Here is a 13842-nt window from a genome sequence, read left to right on the forward strand (position 1 = left end):
GTGCTCACTGAGGCAACACAATGCCTGCTATCTATCTGAAGATTTTAGATTTAAACCGGGCCTATTGCAGGGTGTACAATGAGTAAATGTTTGCAAATCGCAGTGAAATGATGCAAGGGTGGGAGAAAAGTGGGCAAAAAAGGAAAGAGTTGCTGCTGTGAGTACTATTGCTTGTTGAATTATGGAGAGGAAATGCTGCCTCTGCATTTTGGCTTAGTTTGTAATGGAAGAAACGTTTGCTGTTGTCTAGTGTAAGGTAAGTTGAGATTGAGAATTTTAAGACATTAAAAGGACAAGATGTAAGAAAAAATTATGTTATTAGAAAATATGCAGGGAAAACATAAATGTCTAAGGGCAACAAACTGCGTCATATATGTTGAGAGCCAAATTTGATTCAGAATTAAATATTCTAAGAAAATGTGAGACCAAGAGGAGAGGAGCTGGTTTACCTGACCTGTGTGCTCGGTTTCATCTTTGTTTATCAGATACATCAAAAAGAATCTGAAACAGACAAACACTTGTTCAACATTATTATGCCACCACATGTTAAAGGTGACTCAAACTAAATGCATTTTTGTAACAGTTTCTTTCTTAATCTACAAACAAGCAATGCTTCAAAAGTTAACAACTGACACCTGCTGAGTTCTGAGTGTTTTCCCTAATTTTCATCTTTGCTTTTTGTTCCATCTAAATAATCTCAACAAATAGAAGATTCCTACATCCTTGCATTGTTTAGCACCTTTGGCCAAAGAAGCGGAGACGATGCAAACTCGCTTTCTGATTGGCTACACGTGACATTCAACAGGCTGCATGCTCGGGGCAAGACAATCCAACATGTTGATTATTTGAGGTCAGAGCAGTCCCAATGTTCCACCGAGTGGACCAGATCACTCTTAACACACCACACATGGCAGGAATGTCTCTTAAGATTATCTTAAGAGCCACGCCAATAGTTGCCGCCTGTCGGAAGGGGAAGATAATGGGTAAAACGGGCTAAAAATTCTGTCGTGTGAAATAGTCTTTATGATGTGTAAGCATAGCAACCAGTTGGTATTGTACAACTAGCAACAGCTGATTAACATCTCCAAAGCTGAAACAATACTTCAAGTACATTTCCAAATCCCTGATGAGTTGGAAAGGAGGCACCGATGATGCAGAGCAGGAGCAAGAAGAAGAGAGAGAAGGAGGAATTTTAAGCCACCTCTTTATCTCTTAATCAATAATTATGGGCAATGTGAGATCTTTGAGAAAAGGTTGTCTGAACTCCAAGCATTAACAAGGACCCAGCCAAATTGCAGTATTATGTGTTTTACTGAAATATGTTTGCATAATCATATCCCTGTCTCTATGCCAGTGTTTCCGACCATAAAGGCAGACAGAGATTTAAAGAAGAGAGCGGTAAGAGCAAAGGGGGTGGATTGCCGTTGCTCGTGAACAACAGATGGTGTCATCCATGACATTTTACTGTGAAGTTTCATCTCTGCAGCCCAGATATTGAAGGGTTGGCAGGGAGGTTTTGTCCATTTTATTTACCCAGCGAGAGTTCATTTGTGTAATTTTGGCAACATCCTACATTTCACTAAGTACTATGGCCAACACTGCTTGTGATGTCGTCACCCCAGTGCGTTTGTGGCATTATCTGGTGGTTTTAATCATGCTTCACTCTCTGCTACACTTCCAACTTTTCAACAGTTTGTCTTCTGCTCTACAAGAGAAAACAAAATTCTGGATTTATTTTATGCAAATGTCAAGCACTCATAAATATAAAAAACAAGACCTCATTTTGGCAGACCTGACCAGAATCTGTTTTTCTCTGCTCAAAATATAAACCCCTTTTTCAGAGGCAAGCAGCAGTAAAGAGAAATGTGAGGATATTGTCACAGGATGCTGAAGAAGCCCTTCAGAATTGTTTTGAGGCATCAAAATGTAATGCACTGTGCCAGCCACATGGAGAGGACATCAATGCCATGACTGAGTGTGCCACTGACAATATTAACTTCTGTGTGGACAGTGACATGCTTCCCCAAGAACAAAACATGGATCACCAGTGACCTGAAGGAACTGCTAAATGAAAAACGAGCTTTCATGAACGGAAACAGTAAATTACTGAGGAGTATACAAAAGCAACCGAATATTAAGATAAGATAATGCAAGGATGTGTACATGAAGAAGCTGGAGAGCAAGCTCAAGCAGATCAATATCAAAAATGAGTGGCCAGGGATGAACAAGATCATAGGCTTCAAGCAGAAGGAGGATCGGACAGATGGAAGTCTTGACAGAACCAATGAGCTGAACACATTGTTTAATAGTTCAGTTCAGGAAGAAGCTCAGCATTCTCCTCTCTTGCCCACATCCAAACAGCTATCACAACCTTCTTTGACCTAAACCTTCCAGATGTTTTATCTCACACTTTGGCCATAGACCTTTCTTCCGCTTGTTTGAATTTGTTCTCAACCAAGTCAGAAAATGGTGATGCCCCCTTTGCACCCCTTCGTCTCTAGAAGTTGGGTGAAGAGGCAACTGTAGAGACTGAACCGGTATAAGGCTCCAGGTCCAGAGAGTGTTGTTTGAGTTATCCAGTACGTTTGACACAATTCAGCCTAATCTGCTTTGTCAGAAACTCCAGAAGACTCACATGGAGGCCTCAGCAATCAGAAACTACCTGACAGACCACAGTTTGTGAGATGGCTATGCAAAGAAGGATTCTTCATAAAATGAAGAATATTATGGACAATCCTTACAACAACAGAGTGTCTTCAGTCAAAGGCTTCTCCAGATCCGCTGTAAGACAGACCCCTACAAGAGATCCTTCCTGTGTGCAACCAACATCATCTTCAACTGTTTGAAGAAACCCATTTGAGTTTTACCGGCATTTAATTTCCATTTTGGATTAAAAACGCATTTTAAATTAAATTATCCTCATTGTAATTTATAATATATTTGTAAAGAACCTTTTACTATATCATTATGCATACACAAATACTTGCTATTGGTAACAGCTGCTGTAGGTCGATCTACGATCTACCCAGTGACACTTTGGTTTAACAGAAGCATAGAGGGGTGCCAAAACTGTCTGATCTGCTCCAAAGTTTGCCTCAAGGAGTTATAAACTGGGGTTTTATGAGAAGGTTTTTGCCTCTGCCATGATAAGAACAACAACAAAGATTTTAAAAGGTAAAGTGTACTTTTTGCTTTCTTTTGTTTCCTTGGGCATGGTTCCTGATGAGGGGTGGGATGGCCATAGGGAGATTTAGGAGGATTCCTTATCAGCTGGTCTGTTTCAGGCTGAACTGGTTGACAGTCACAATGTTTATTTTTTTCTACTCAGTAAGACCCAGCTGTGTTGATGTACAGGCACTTACACACCCTCCCTGCCACATATGGCACAGTACAATGTCAGACTGATTCAATCTGAAATTTTGTACGGCCCCACCTAATTTGAAATATAGGTCTATTTGTTGGACATTGCTTGTGGTTTCCCCCAGTGGTCAGTATTGGGACGAAATCTGTTTATTCTCCACATAAATGATATTTGTAAGGTTTTAAAAGTATTACAGTTTGTTTTATTTGCAGAAGATACACAAAGTTTTGTACAGATAAATGCTTACAGCAGCTTTTGGATGATATCACTCCAGGGATGAATAAACTAAAAAAAACTGGTGTGACAAAAACAAATTTTCCTTAAATTTGGAAAAAACTAAGTTTGTGTTATTTGGTAATTATAAAGGAAATAATTGTATTATTTGTTCAGGCTGATCTGTGATCCAGATATTTATCTCGCAGATTTATTGTGTTAATGTCACACAACAATGCTTAATACTGAGAGGCTAGTGGTGGAGTAAAGCCTTCTGGCTATACCAGGTCTGGTCTGTGGAAAACCAACAGGAGTAAAGCAAAGTAGAACCGGGTCGTGTGGAGCCAAGCAGAAAGAATAGGGTAGGTTCGGTGTAAAAGGGGCTTAAGGATGTATGTGTCTAAGTAGTGGCTGGCTTCAAGTTGCAACAACCAGATAAAAGCAAACATGACCTTTATATACTCACAAGTAGTTGGCTAAATTGTGCTCCTGTAGAGTGTGAGTTTCAAACCCATGTGGTACGGTGTCAAAATAGTCATTTCCTATTCCACAGATAAAACATTTGGTCTACGAAAGAAACAAGACAGTAGCTATTAAATAACAATTTCAAAAATAAAATAAACAATGAAGCTTGGTGCGTGGTGTAACATGTGCATCTAGTATGGAGATTAATGTCTTGCTTCTGCTGGTTACTGTTTGTCTTTTTACCTCCATGTCTTCTTTGACTTGTTCTTGTTGGTCTCTCAGTTCACCAAATGCATCAATGATCAAACCTGCCATTGGACAAGGAGCAGAAAATTTTAAACTTTACCAGCCTGGCCAACCATACAGCACTTTGTAACAGCACACTTTGCCCTGGTCTTTTCAAATAACTCTGCAGCACTACAACATCACTAAATTCATTAGACAACAAGGAAACAAGTTATTTAATATAAAATTATTTATATATATATATATGTGTATATATATGTGTGTGTATATATATATATATATATATATATATATATATATATATATATATATATATATATATATATATGTGTATATATATGTGTGTGTATATATATATATATATATATATATATATATATATATATATATATATATATATATATATATATATATGTGTATATATATGTGTGTGTATATATATATATATATATATATATATATATATATATATATATATATATATGCTTATGTGCTTGTTTGTTTGTCTCTCTTGTTGTGTCTCTGCTCTGTTTTCTGTAACCCCCAGTCGGTCGAGGGAGATGACCGTTCACACTGAGCCCGGTTCTGCTGGAGGTTTTTCCATCCCGTTAATGGGGAGTTTTTCTTTCCGCTGTCGCTTCATGCTTGCTCAGTATGAGGGATTGCTGCAAAGTCATGGACAATGCAGACGACTCTCCCTGTGGCTCTACGCTTCTCCAGGAGTGAATGCTGCTTGTCGGGATTTTGATGCAATCAACTGGGTTCCCTTATATAGGAAATGTTTGACCAATCTGTATAATCTGATTGAATTTGACATTGTAAAGTGCCTTGAGATGAAACGTTTCATGACTTGGCGCTATATAAATAAAATTTAATAAAATTTAATTGAATTGTCCATTATTTTCCTGCTTAGTTTTATTGCGTTTTTATCGCCTTCCTTGTCCCACAATGGGGCGTGACTGTGGCTAAAACAGAGTTACATACTAAATAAGTAATTAAAAAAACAGCTAATCTAATCTAAAGTTAGTTCTAAAGAAGCAGAGAATTAACTTATCACAAAGGCTGAAATAAAAGTAAAAATTAAATCAGAGTTAAGTATTGCAAAATTATTGACAATATGGCATATTGTTCCATCCCGACAGTAGTCAATACATTTTGTATTCAGAAAAAAGAGGTAAAGGAGGTTCTGTGGTTGCTGCAGGCCTGTAAAAACTTTAACCAATCCCTGCTCTTCACACAGAAGAGAAGTGATTTGTCAGAGTTTTGGTCCTGCTGTCACCCCCCTTTGCCCCTCAGGTTACAGGTGTTATGGAAATATAGGATTAGTTGTTGTATTAATCGGGGAATTTGGTGAAAACAATAAGAGTTACATTTTAATCCCTAAACCGTGTCTTTTTTTACAGAAGGTGGGGGTGTTTATGTATCCGATTTGCTTAGTCCCTAGCTTCGGTGTTAGCCGTTCATTATAGCTTCGCTGCTCTCACCATTTACTTTGAATATGGCTGAGAGTCGCAAGAAGTACAAGTTACATGCGTGTACAAGTTTATGAGAAGAAGAGGAAGGCCTCAGTAGAAAGAAATAAGACCAGAGTGGATTTGGGAGATTTTTTTCACACGATCCCTCTGAGGAGCTGAAGAGCAATGTAAGACGGTATTGCGCATGCACAGTTATTCAAAAATAGGGTGACCAGACGTTCCCGATTTCTGGGGACTGTCCCCGTTTTGGACCACCTGTCCCCGGCTAAAGCTGTCCCCGGAAATGTCCCCGATTTTACCGTGGGGGAAAATGTTGCGTGTAGCTTGTTATTACGGTAGAGCGGTTGCGCGCAGAAACAGGTGTTATGGTAGCTGGTTGCGCTGCTGATACTATAAAGATGAGGAACAGAGCGCACCACTAGATGGCGGTAATGATACTTTTGAATGTCAGATGCCGTTAAAACACAAAGAGGAAGAAGAAGAAGAAGAAGAGTGCACCACTTTTAGAACAGAAGAAGAAGAAGTGGAAATTTGTTGTCACAACCGGTGACAACTGATGGGGAGCTGCCCTATGTCATGGTAAGTGTGTTAATCGATTCATTTTATTTGGATCGAGCCGATCCAGGTCCAGGTTAAAAAATAATCAATAAAAAGTAAGACAAGACCACGAGTTGCTGCTCACATCAGTAAAAGACACTTGGATAAAATGTAACAGAATGATTGAAAAATCTTTGTCAGGCGCTAATCTGGTACACTGGTTCTCCAGGGATCAACAAGGGTTCGTCTAAAGATGTTTTAGAACTGATTGGTAATCTTTAGTTTAAATTTCAGATAGTTATAAGTAGAGTTATTACAAGTTGTTTTGCTGATTTATGGTTGTGATTTTTGAGCATAGACTTCCAGGCTTAGGTTTAGCTTTTCTATTACTCAGTTTGGATAGATGAAAGTTCCTCATGAAAAAATAGGATCCAGTATCAGGAGAATTGAATGAGAAAAGATCTACATGATCTGAGAACGATGGAGGATGAGATAACTGCCTGTTTAATGTTCATTCATTGTGTTGTTTTTGCTTTTAGCTCCTAGTATTGTGGTAATTAGCATTTTTTGTATTTAATCAGATGAAATAATAATAATAATAATAATAATAATAATAATAATAATAATAATAATAATAATAATAATAACAATAATAATAATTGGACGTTTTCATGTTGTACATTCTAATGTTTTTGGGAGTGATTTTAAATATATAATGTCTGTTTTAGAATAATGTAAGATTGATACAAGGGGAGAGAGGAAGATAGGAAGATAGAAAGGAGATTAAATGAGAGTGGAGGAAAATAGGAACACTGATGGAAAGAACGGTTGACAAGAAGGAAGAAAAAGTATTAATAAAGTTCAAGTCATAAAGCGTTGACATGATTTGAGTGATAAACTAACGTATTGAGTAATGTAGTGTGCAAAGTATGCTATATAAAACAGAGTGACTCAGGTTTGAGTTAAGTATCCCAAATGTCTGAGGATATAACCTTTTTCTGAGTCTCTGCACTGAACATGAGTTTCACTGCACTTCCCTAGCTGTGGCAGAATGAAGAGGCAGTTTAGTTGTATTTTTTCTTGTGTTTTTAAAAATTTCTGTTTTGCACATAATATATCCTGTTCTCCTCTTATTTTATCCAGACCTCTGGATACCGTGGCTGATGGCTCTTCAGAGACAGAAGGCCTTAAAGAAACCAGAGATGATCTCATGTTAGCTGACTCACTGACCGGAGTTAACTCACCTGTTACGAGCAAACTGATGCGGCCAGTTGACAGTAAGAAACATATATCATTCTTTACCTGCAGGCTTGACTGCTACTTCTTTTTGATGTTAACCTAGAAAAAAACTATTTCTCATAGGTATGTAGACGTGAACAGAATAAGTACTTGTTGCACTTTTTTGAAAAGGTGGGGGAACTCTGTCTCCACAGACAGCCACAGGCTAAATGTTTGTATTTACTGTTTTTTCTTTTCCTCATGTCACTCTCCCCTTAGGAGGCGGCAGAGCTCTTTGGGCTCCACAAAATTGGAAAGCCCTTCTAACCACCCTTGACCCCTCCACTCCCACCCCCACCACTTTGCCCCAACCCAGAGACCCAGAGTTCTAGTTTAATATTAATAACACTATTGATTTATTCATTCTATTAATCTTAGTATATACTAAAAGTGTGGAGAGGCACATATCTGGCTTTTACACTTGATTTTTGTTGTTTAAATATTAATAAATATGTAAAAATAAATGAAACCACTACTGTCCCCGTTTCCTAATTTCATCTTGATAAGATGTATAGATTTTTATCCGTGAGCAAGAAATGTCCCCAGATTTGATTTCAGAAATCTGGTCACCTTATTCAAAAAGGGACTTGGGGAAACTTCCGTAAAAAATCATAGAATCTAGTTTTAAACACAGGAAATACAGCAGCAGATTTACACGACAAGAGAAAAATATGCAATATGCATGATTGTAGAGCGACATCCGGAGAAGCAAAAACGTGTGCAAATAGATAGAAGCATCCGAGCAACAGTGTAAATGATTCATGATCAGATCAGAGCCTGTGCAACCACTTTCATGCTGTAAACATTTATTGGGTTTGTTGTTAGTAATGTAAGTCTGTCCATACAAGAATGGATTTTCTGCATCCCTCACCTTGGATGATGGCCAGCAGGATTACAATGACAAAGAAGAAGAATGTGATGTCAAAGATTATGCGGTAGATCTCGTACTCATCACCCGCAGGATCCTCAATTTGGTCGCCAATACCTCCGCCTGCTCGAACGCCCACATACATGTGAAACATATAACACTGGGTGAGAAAGAAAGACAAAAAATTTACATTTAAGTTAGACAGACTCCACCAGTGCCTGTAATAAACTTGATGGTTGCGGTGTGCAATGGCAAAAATATAAAATTAAGAAGCGCCACATATTGTTTTGAATATTTATTCATTTAAAGGTACAGTGCATATTAATTAGCATGGATATTGCAGTCTAACATGGTAGTCAATCAAATATGAAGCATATTGGTGCATGAACAGCTGTCAGGAATGACCAGATCATCTAAAAATGGTCTTGAGTAAAGAGTTATACACGATAAGACAGGGAAAAAAGATGAAACTGAAAAGTTCCTAGCATCAAGATCAAGAAATAAACTAAAAATAAGGAACATTAAAATATTTCCTCCGTACACATCAGAAAAATAAACAGAACAGAAAGAAACTGAGACATGAGATCACTTCTTTTTTAATTCAGATATGTGTGAAAACAGAAACGTGACTCTATGACTTGCGACTTCCTCTGGTTCATCCTTCCATCCTCTTAAGCCCTTGTGCTCTTATTGTATTTTAGTTAAGCCACAGGTGCCATATTTGGCTCCTTATTAGGAACCACCAGCTCCATGAGGTGCTATGGGTGAGTGACTGTAAAGGATTAGCGTGTGTCCCAAAATGTCTGGGTGACAGAAGGTTCTTTCCAACTTCAGAAACACAAACAGACAGCTTAATTTTTGTTGTGCTCTTTTAAAAAAAGAGCAGACCGTTACAGCCAGTTTTGTTCTATCCACTCCATGTCCATCAATACTAATTAGATTGTTATGACGCATAATTCTATAGCCTACATAGTAATAATAATACAAAAATGTTTGCATCAAATGTAATCCTGCTGACTCAGCTTTAACAGGACTAAATTTCCTGTAGAGTAGAAAGTTACTTTCTACTTTGTGTTCTCTATTTACAATCCCATATTATAAATAATGCCTAGAGTTTAAGGAAGACAGTTTAGGAGCATACAACTGATCTTGGTTAATGAAACACATGGTTGTACAATTGCTGCATATGAATGCCAAAGAGAGGCATACTGCTGTAGAGGCAACCATGCCTGGTTTCAAGACTGAATGCTCTGACCCATGGTTCTCTTACCATAAATGGAGCCAGATGGTACTGTTAAGGCAGGCTCTGTGGTGCTGACTGATCTCAGTTTGACACAGGGTCACTGATTAATTTGGCAAAAAGCAGACATCAGTAAAGAAATTAAGCATACCTTGACCATCATTTCCATTGCTGACCTAAGGTTATTACTAAAACCTAAAATCTAAAAGATTGTCCTATTAGCTTGTGTTCTACAAGATATGATCACAGGGCCCTCCAACAGACATCATTAAATTCCATGGATGTAACTGCTATTGATGTACGAGTCCTGAACGGGTCATTCGTCACTTTACTGACTTGTGACTCACGGTTCGTCATCGCTAATAACTCAATATGTGACCTGTAGCCCCAGCTACAGTTAGCTGGGTGAAAAAAAAACAGACCAGACAACATACCACTGGGAAAAGCTATGCCTATGGTTGGTTACTTTAGTTCAACTACCGATTTCCTTTCTGCTCTGAGCTGTGAGCAAAACACCCAGGTATTAACTGCAACTGACTTCACTCACTAAACCAACCAAAAACAGTGCAATTACAACAAGGGTGGATCAGTGAGTTAATGAGTCAACTCGACGCAGCTCAGGTCAAGATGAGTCAGTGAGTTATTGGTTCAACTCAGCAGCAGCACACTTGTGTGCTCTGTTGGTAGGCGAACCTGTCCATTTCCTGGAAGTCTGCTGCCTGGTCTTTGCAGTCTGTTCCTGTAGTCAGAGTGACAACATAGAAACAAAATATAGAAGCTAATATATTTTTAGCTTGTTTGTATGGTATATTGTGTAGATAAATTATAATTTCAGGGTATGAATCAATGCCGTTTGCATGCTTCGATGCAAAAAGCATGTTTTTGCCATATTTGAAACTATTGGAAAATGTATTTATTTACTTTTTATCTCAACTGGACGACATTAAATAGGGTAACAGTATAGTGGCTCAAAAACTCGAGTCACTTTGTTTAGTGGTTCATAACGACGCGAGTCAGTAATAATCATACTTACCATCACTGTCACGATTTGGGTTTTGTCTTGGTTTATGTTATCAGATTTATTAGTTAAGTTTCTGTTTTTGGGGTCTTTCTTGTTTGGTTTTGATTTAGACATGTTCTGTTTAGGTTACCTGTTTTCCACCTGTCACTTTATCAGCTCTGTTTGGTCTCCCCTCAGCAATCTGTCAGCTTTCTTGCCCTGATTAGTTTCACCTGCCTTCCCTGTAATTAGTTTTCACTCCATTTCACCTGTGTACTCCACTATATAGTTCTGCCTCGGTCTTCAGTTCTCTGCCAGATCATTAACGAGCCCACGGTGAGTTTTGTTCCAGCGTTCCTTTCATGATTGACCTGTTGATGCAAACCTGAGAGCCTTTTTGATTCTGAGCCAGCCTGTCCCCCTGATCTGTTTTATCCTGCCCTGTCTGACTGATTGCCTGTTTTGCCTACCCGAATCTGCCTAAGGAATATCCGAGCTTGCTTTATCCCTGTCGGTACTTCTGCCTGATTTTGGACTGCTTTTTGTGTACCGGATTTTGGACTGCCCTGTTGATCGTTGAGCCTGCCTGTCCCTGTTTTATTATTAAAATCCTGTTTTTGCTTATACCTCGCTTGTTTGGTTGAATTCTGGGTTTTCCTGATTCACGTCCTTAACAATCACTAACTGTGCATGTATTCAAACAAAAACTTTTATTCACACAAAGTTTTTAGATATAATGGCATATTTATATTTATTTGTGTGCGGGCATGTAAATTGGGCTAATGCTTAGATTTAGGGCTAAGGTGTGAATTGAGTTTTGGTTAAGTTTGGGGTTAGGTATGTACCCTTGACCTTAGGTTTAGGGTTAGGGCATAGAAAGCAATAGAAAATGAATGGAATTCAATGTACCATATTTTGTGGACTACAAGGCGCATCGAATTACAAGGCACACCATGAATTCATGTGTCTGTGTGTGTCTTTGTCTACATATAAGATGCACTGATTATAGGGGGCATTACATATTATTCCCAAGTGTGTAATATCACTCCGCCCCTCCAGTAGGGGTGACCAGATGGCCTCGATTTCCGGGGACAGACCCTGTTTTGGATGACTTGTTCCTGGCAAAAGCTGTCCTTAGAAATGTCCCTGATTTCAGTGTATTATGATGGAGTAAAAAAAAGTTTAGCGCAACAAGAGGTATTTACCCAGTCCTGCCACTGTCCCGACATAGTAGAGCTTTGTCAAATGCACCTTCCCTGCCCCCGTTGGTGTTGCAGTTCAGACAAAACAAACCAACCCCCAGACAGAGATTCTGTGCTCAACAAAATCAGGGACATCCCCAGTTTTCATTAGAGAAATCAAATGTGGTCACCTTAAGGAGGAAATACACTGGTAACTTAACGTAAGCGGCGCGGCTTACGGGTGTGTTTTTAAAGCGTAAATTTACACCAGACGCTGCAAAGTACGCTCCACAGCTGTGTGATTCTGCGGAGAAAAGAACTTTCATCATGGGTAAGTAATTAAAGAAAGATTAATGAATTAATTAATGAAAGACAAAATACCAGTATAATATGGGTATGGTATTAAATTACTAGTAATATATCCTATGTTTTAATCACCTAAATCAGCTCATTCATGCACGTGCGAACAGAATAACTTCCAGGTCGCCAAAGAAATTATGTAATTACGGTACTGAAAATACTTATTTCTGTAGTTAAATAATTAAGGAATGCAAAACTATATTGTATATAAAATATTGAAGACTTTTCTGGAAGAAATTGATGCATTTTACATTGTCTCCATTGTATTGCTTGACATCATCATCGGATATACTCAGAAGTCCGGAAATATATTATTGCGTAACATTTATTTGTATTGTGTGAATACGCTCTATTAGTTATATTATTTGTTCAAACAGGACTGGAAAAACATAGTTTCATCCTTAACTATAAAGTGAATGTTATAAAATAATCTTGTACTAAAAATTTGTTTTATTAGAAAGTTAAAACTATCGATATATATTTTTATTTCCCTAACCACAACTGGGAAACATTTTTGCTATTAAAAAAAACTATGTATTTTTATGTATTTCTGTTGTTTAATCTTTAGAATATGCAATATTTATGCAAATACAAAAAAGAAAAAAAGAAACCCCCGCCCAGAAAAAAGACAAAAGAATAAAAAAGTAAGAAATACAAAATATTGCCTACCGGAAGTTATTCTGCTCGCGCACACGCAAATGAGCTGATGGAATGGATCGTGCTACCGGTACGGATCGGGTGGTAACACGCAGTTATTCTTTTGTCTTTTTTCAGGGCGGGGGGTTCATTTTGTATTTTCGTAAATATTACATATTCAAAAAATTCAAATACAGAAATACATAAAAAATACTTAAATCGACGTTCAATTGTTACTTTGACAGCTCTGAGCATGCGCAAATATACTTCAGACAGTTTATACATTTAAATTTGTTTAAATATTTGATTTTCCAGAAAAAAAATAAAAAGGATCTCTCCACATTTTCTAGAGGTAAAAAAATGCAAAGTAAATTTAACTTTAAATAACTAGCCAGAAATAATGTATTTATTATATATGTATTTAGTCTATAAGTTTTACAATTTTTCAAGTCAAGGTTTAACTAACAATAATATCCATTGGAAAGCAGCCTTTTCAATTTGAAGTCCAATCTAGAATATATTAGATAGGATATTAGAGCAAGATCTTTTTAGATAAAAAGTTAAGAAATACGCAATGATTTGTTTTGTTTTTGTGTATTTTTTCTAATAGCAAAATGTTTTCCAGTTGAGGTTAGGGAAATAAAAATATATACACCATTGCTTAAAGTACATAAAAAACTAGCTATAAACACATAATAGAGTATGGAAATGTATTTGATTTTGAATATTCTTCATGTTTTTTTATCATTTATTTGATTTGCATATGCATTTGTGTATTTTGTACTTAATAAATGTATTTTAATAATGTATGCCTTGACTTTGTTATGTGTTCTTTGTTTTATTCCCTGTTTGTTTTTTGTAAAATTACGAGGTCTTCTCTTGTTTACGATATGTCCAAAGGGCGCTAAGATCTCAATCGATAATTTTAACTTTCTAAAAAAAAAAACACATTTTTAAAATTGACGTTATAATTAAGAGTGAT

The 13842-nt window shown here is 37.3% G+C and overlaps 1 protein-coding gene across 1 annotated transcript in view; it reads right to left on the reverse strand.

The window, feature by feature from the left end:
- Positions 1 to 13842, reverse strand: part of ryr2a (ryanodine receptor 2a (cardiac)) — a 597233-nt gene that overhangs the window by 6202 nt on the left and 577189 nt on the right. The window contains exons 111-114 of the mRNA XM_036142377.1: positions 8447 to 8603; positions 4283 to 4347; positions 4041 to 4141; positions 450 to 501 (exon numbers count right to left, since the gene is read on the reverse strand). Coding sequence (XP_035998270.1) covers positions 450 to 501; positions 4041 to 4141; positions 4283 to 4347; positions 8447 to 8603 — 375 coding nt within the window. The remainder of the gene's footprint in view (positions 1 to 449; positions 502 to 4040; positions 4142 to 4282; positions 4348 to 8446; positions 8604 to 13842) is intronic.

Source organism: Fundulus heteroclitus, chromosome 10 (genome assembly GCF_011125445.2).
Source record: "Fundulus heteroclitus isolate FHET01 chromosome 10, MU-UCD_Fhet_4.1, whole genome shotgun sequence".
NCBI classification, from domain to species: Eukaryota; Metazoa; Chordata; class Actinopteri; order Cyprinodontiformes; family Fundulidae; genus Fundulus; species Fundulus heteroclitus.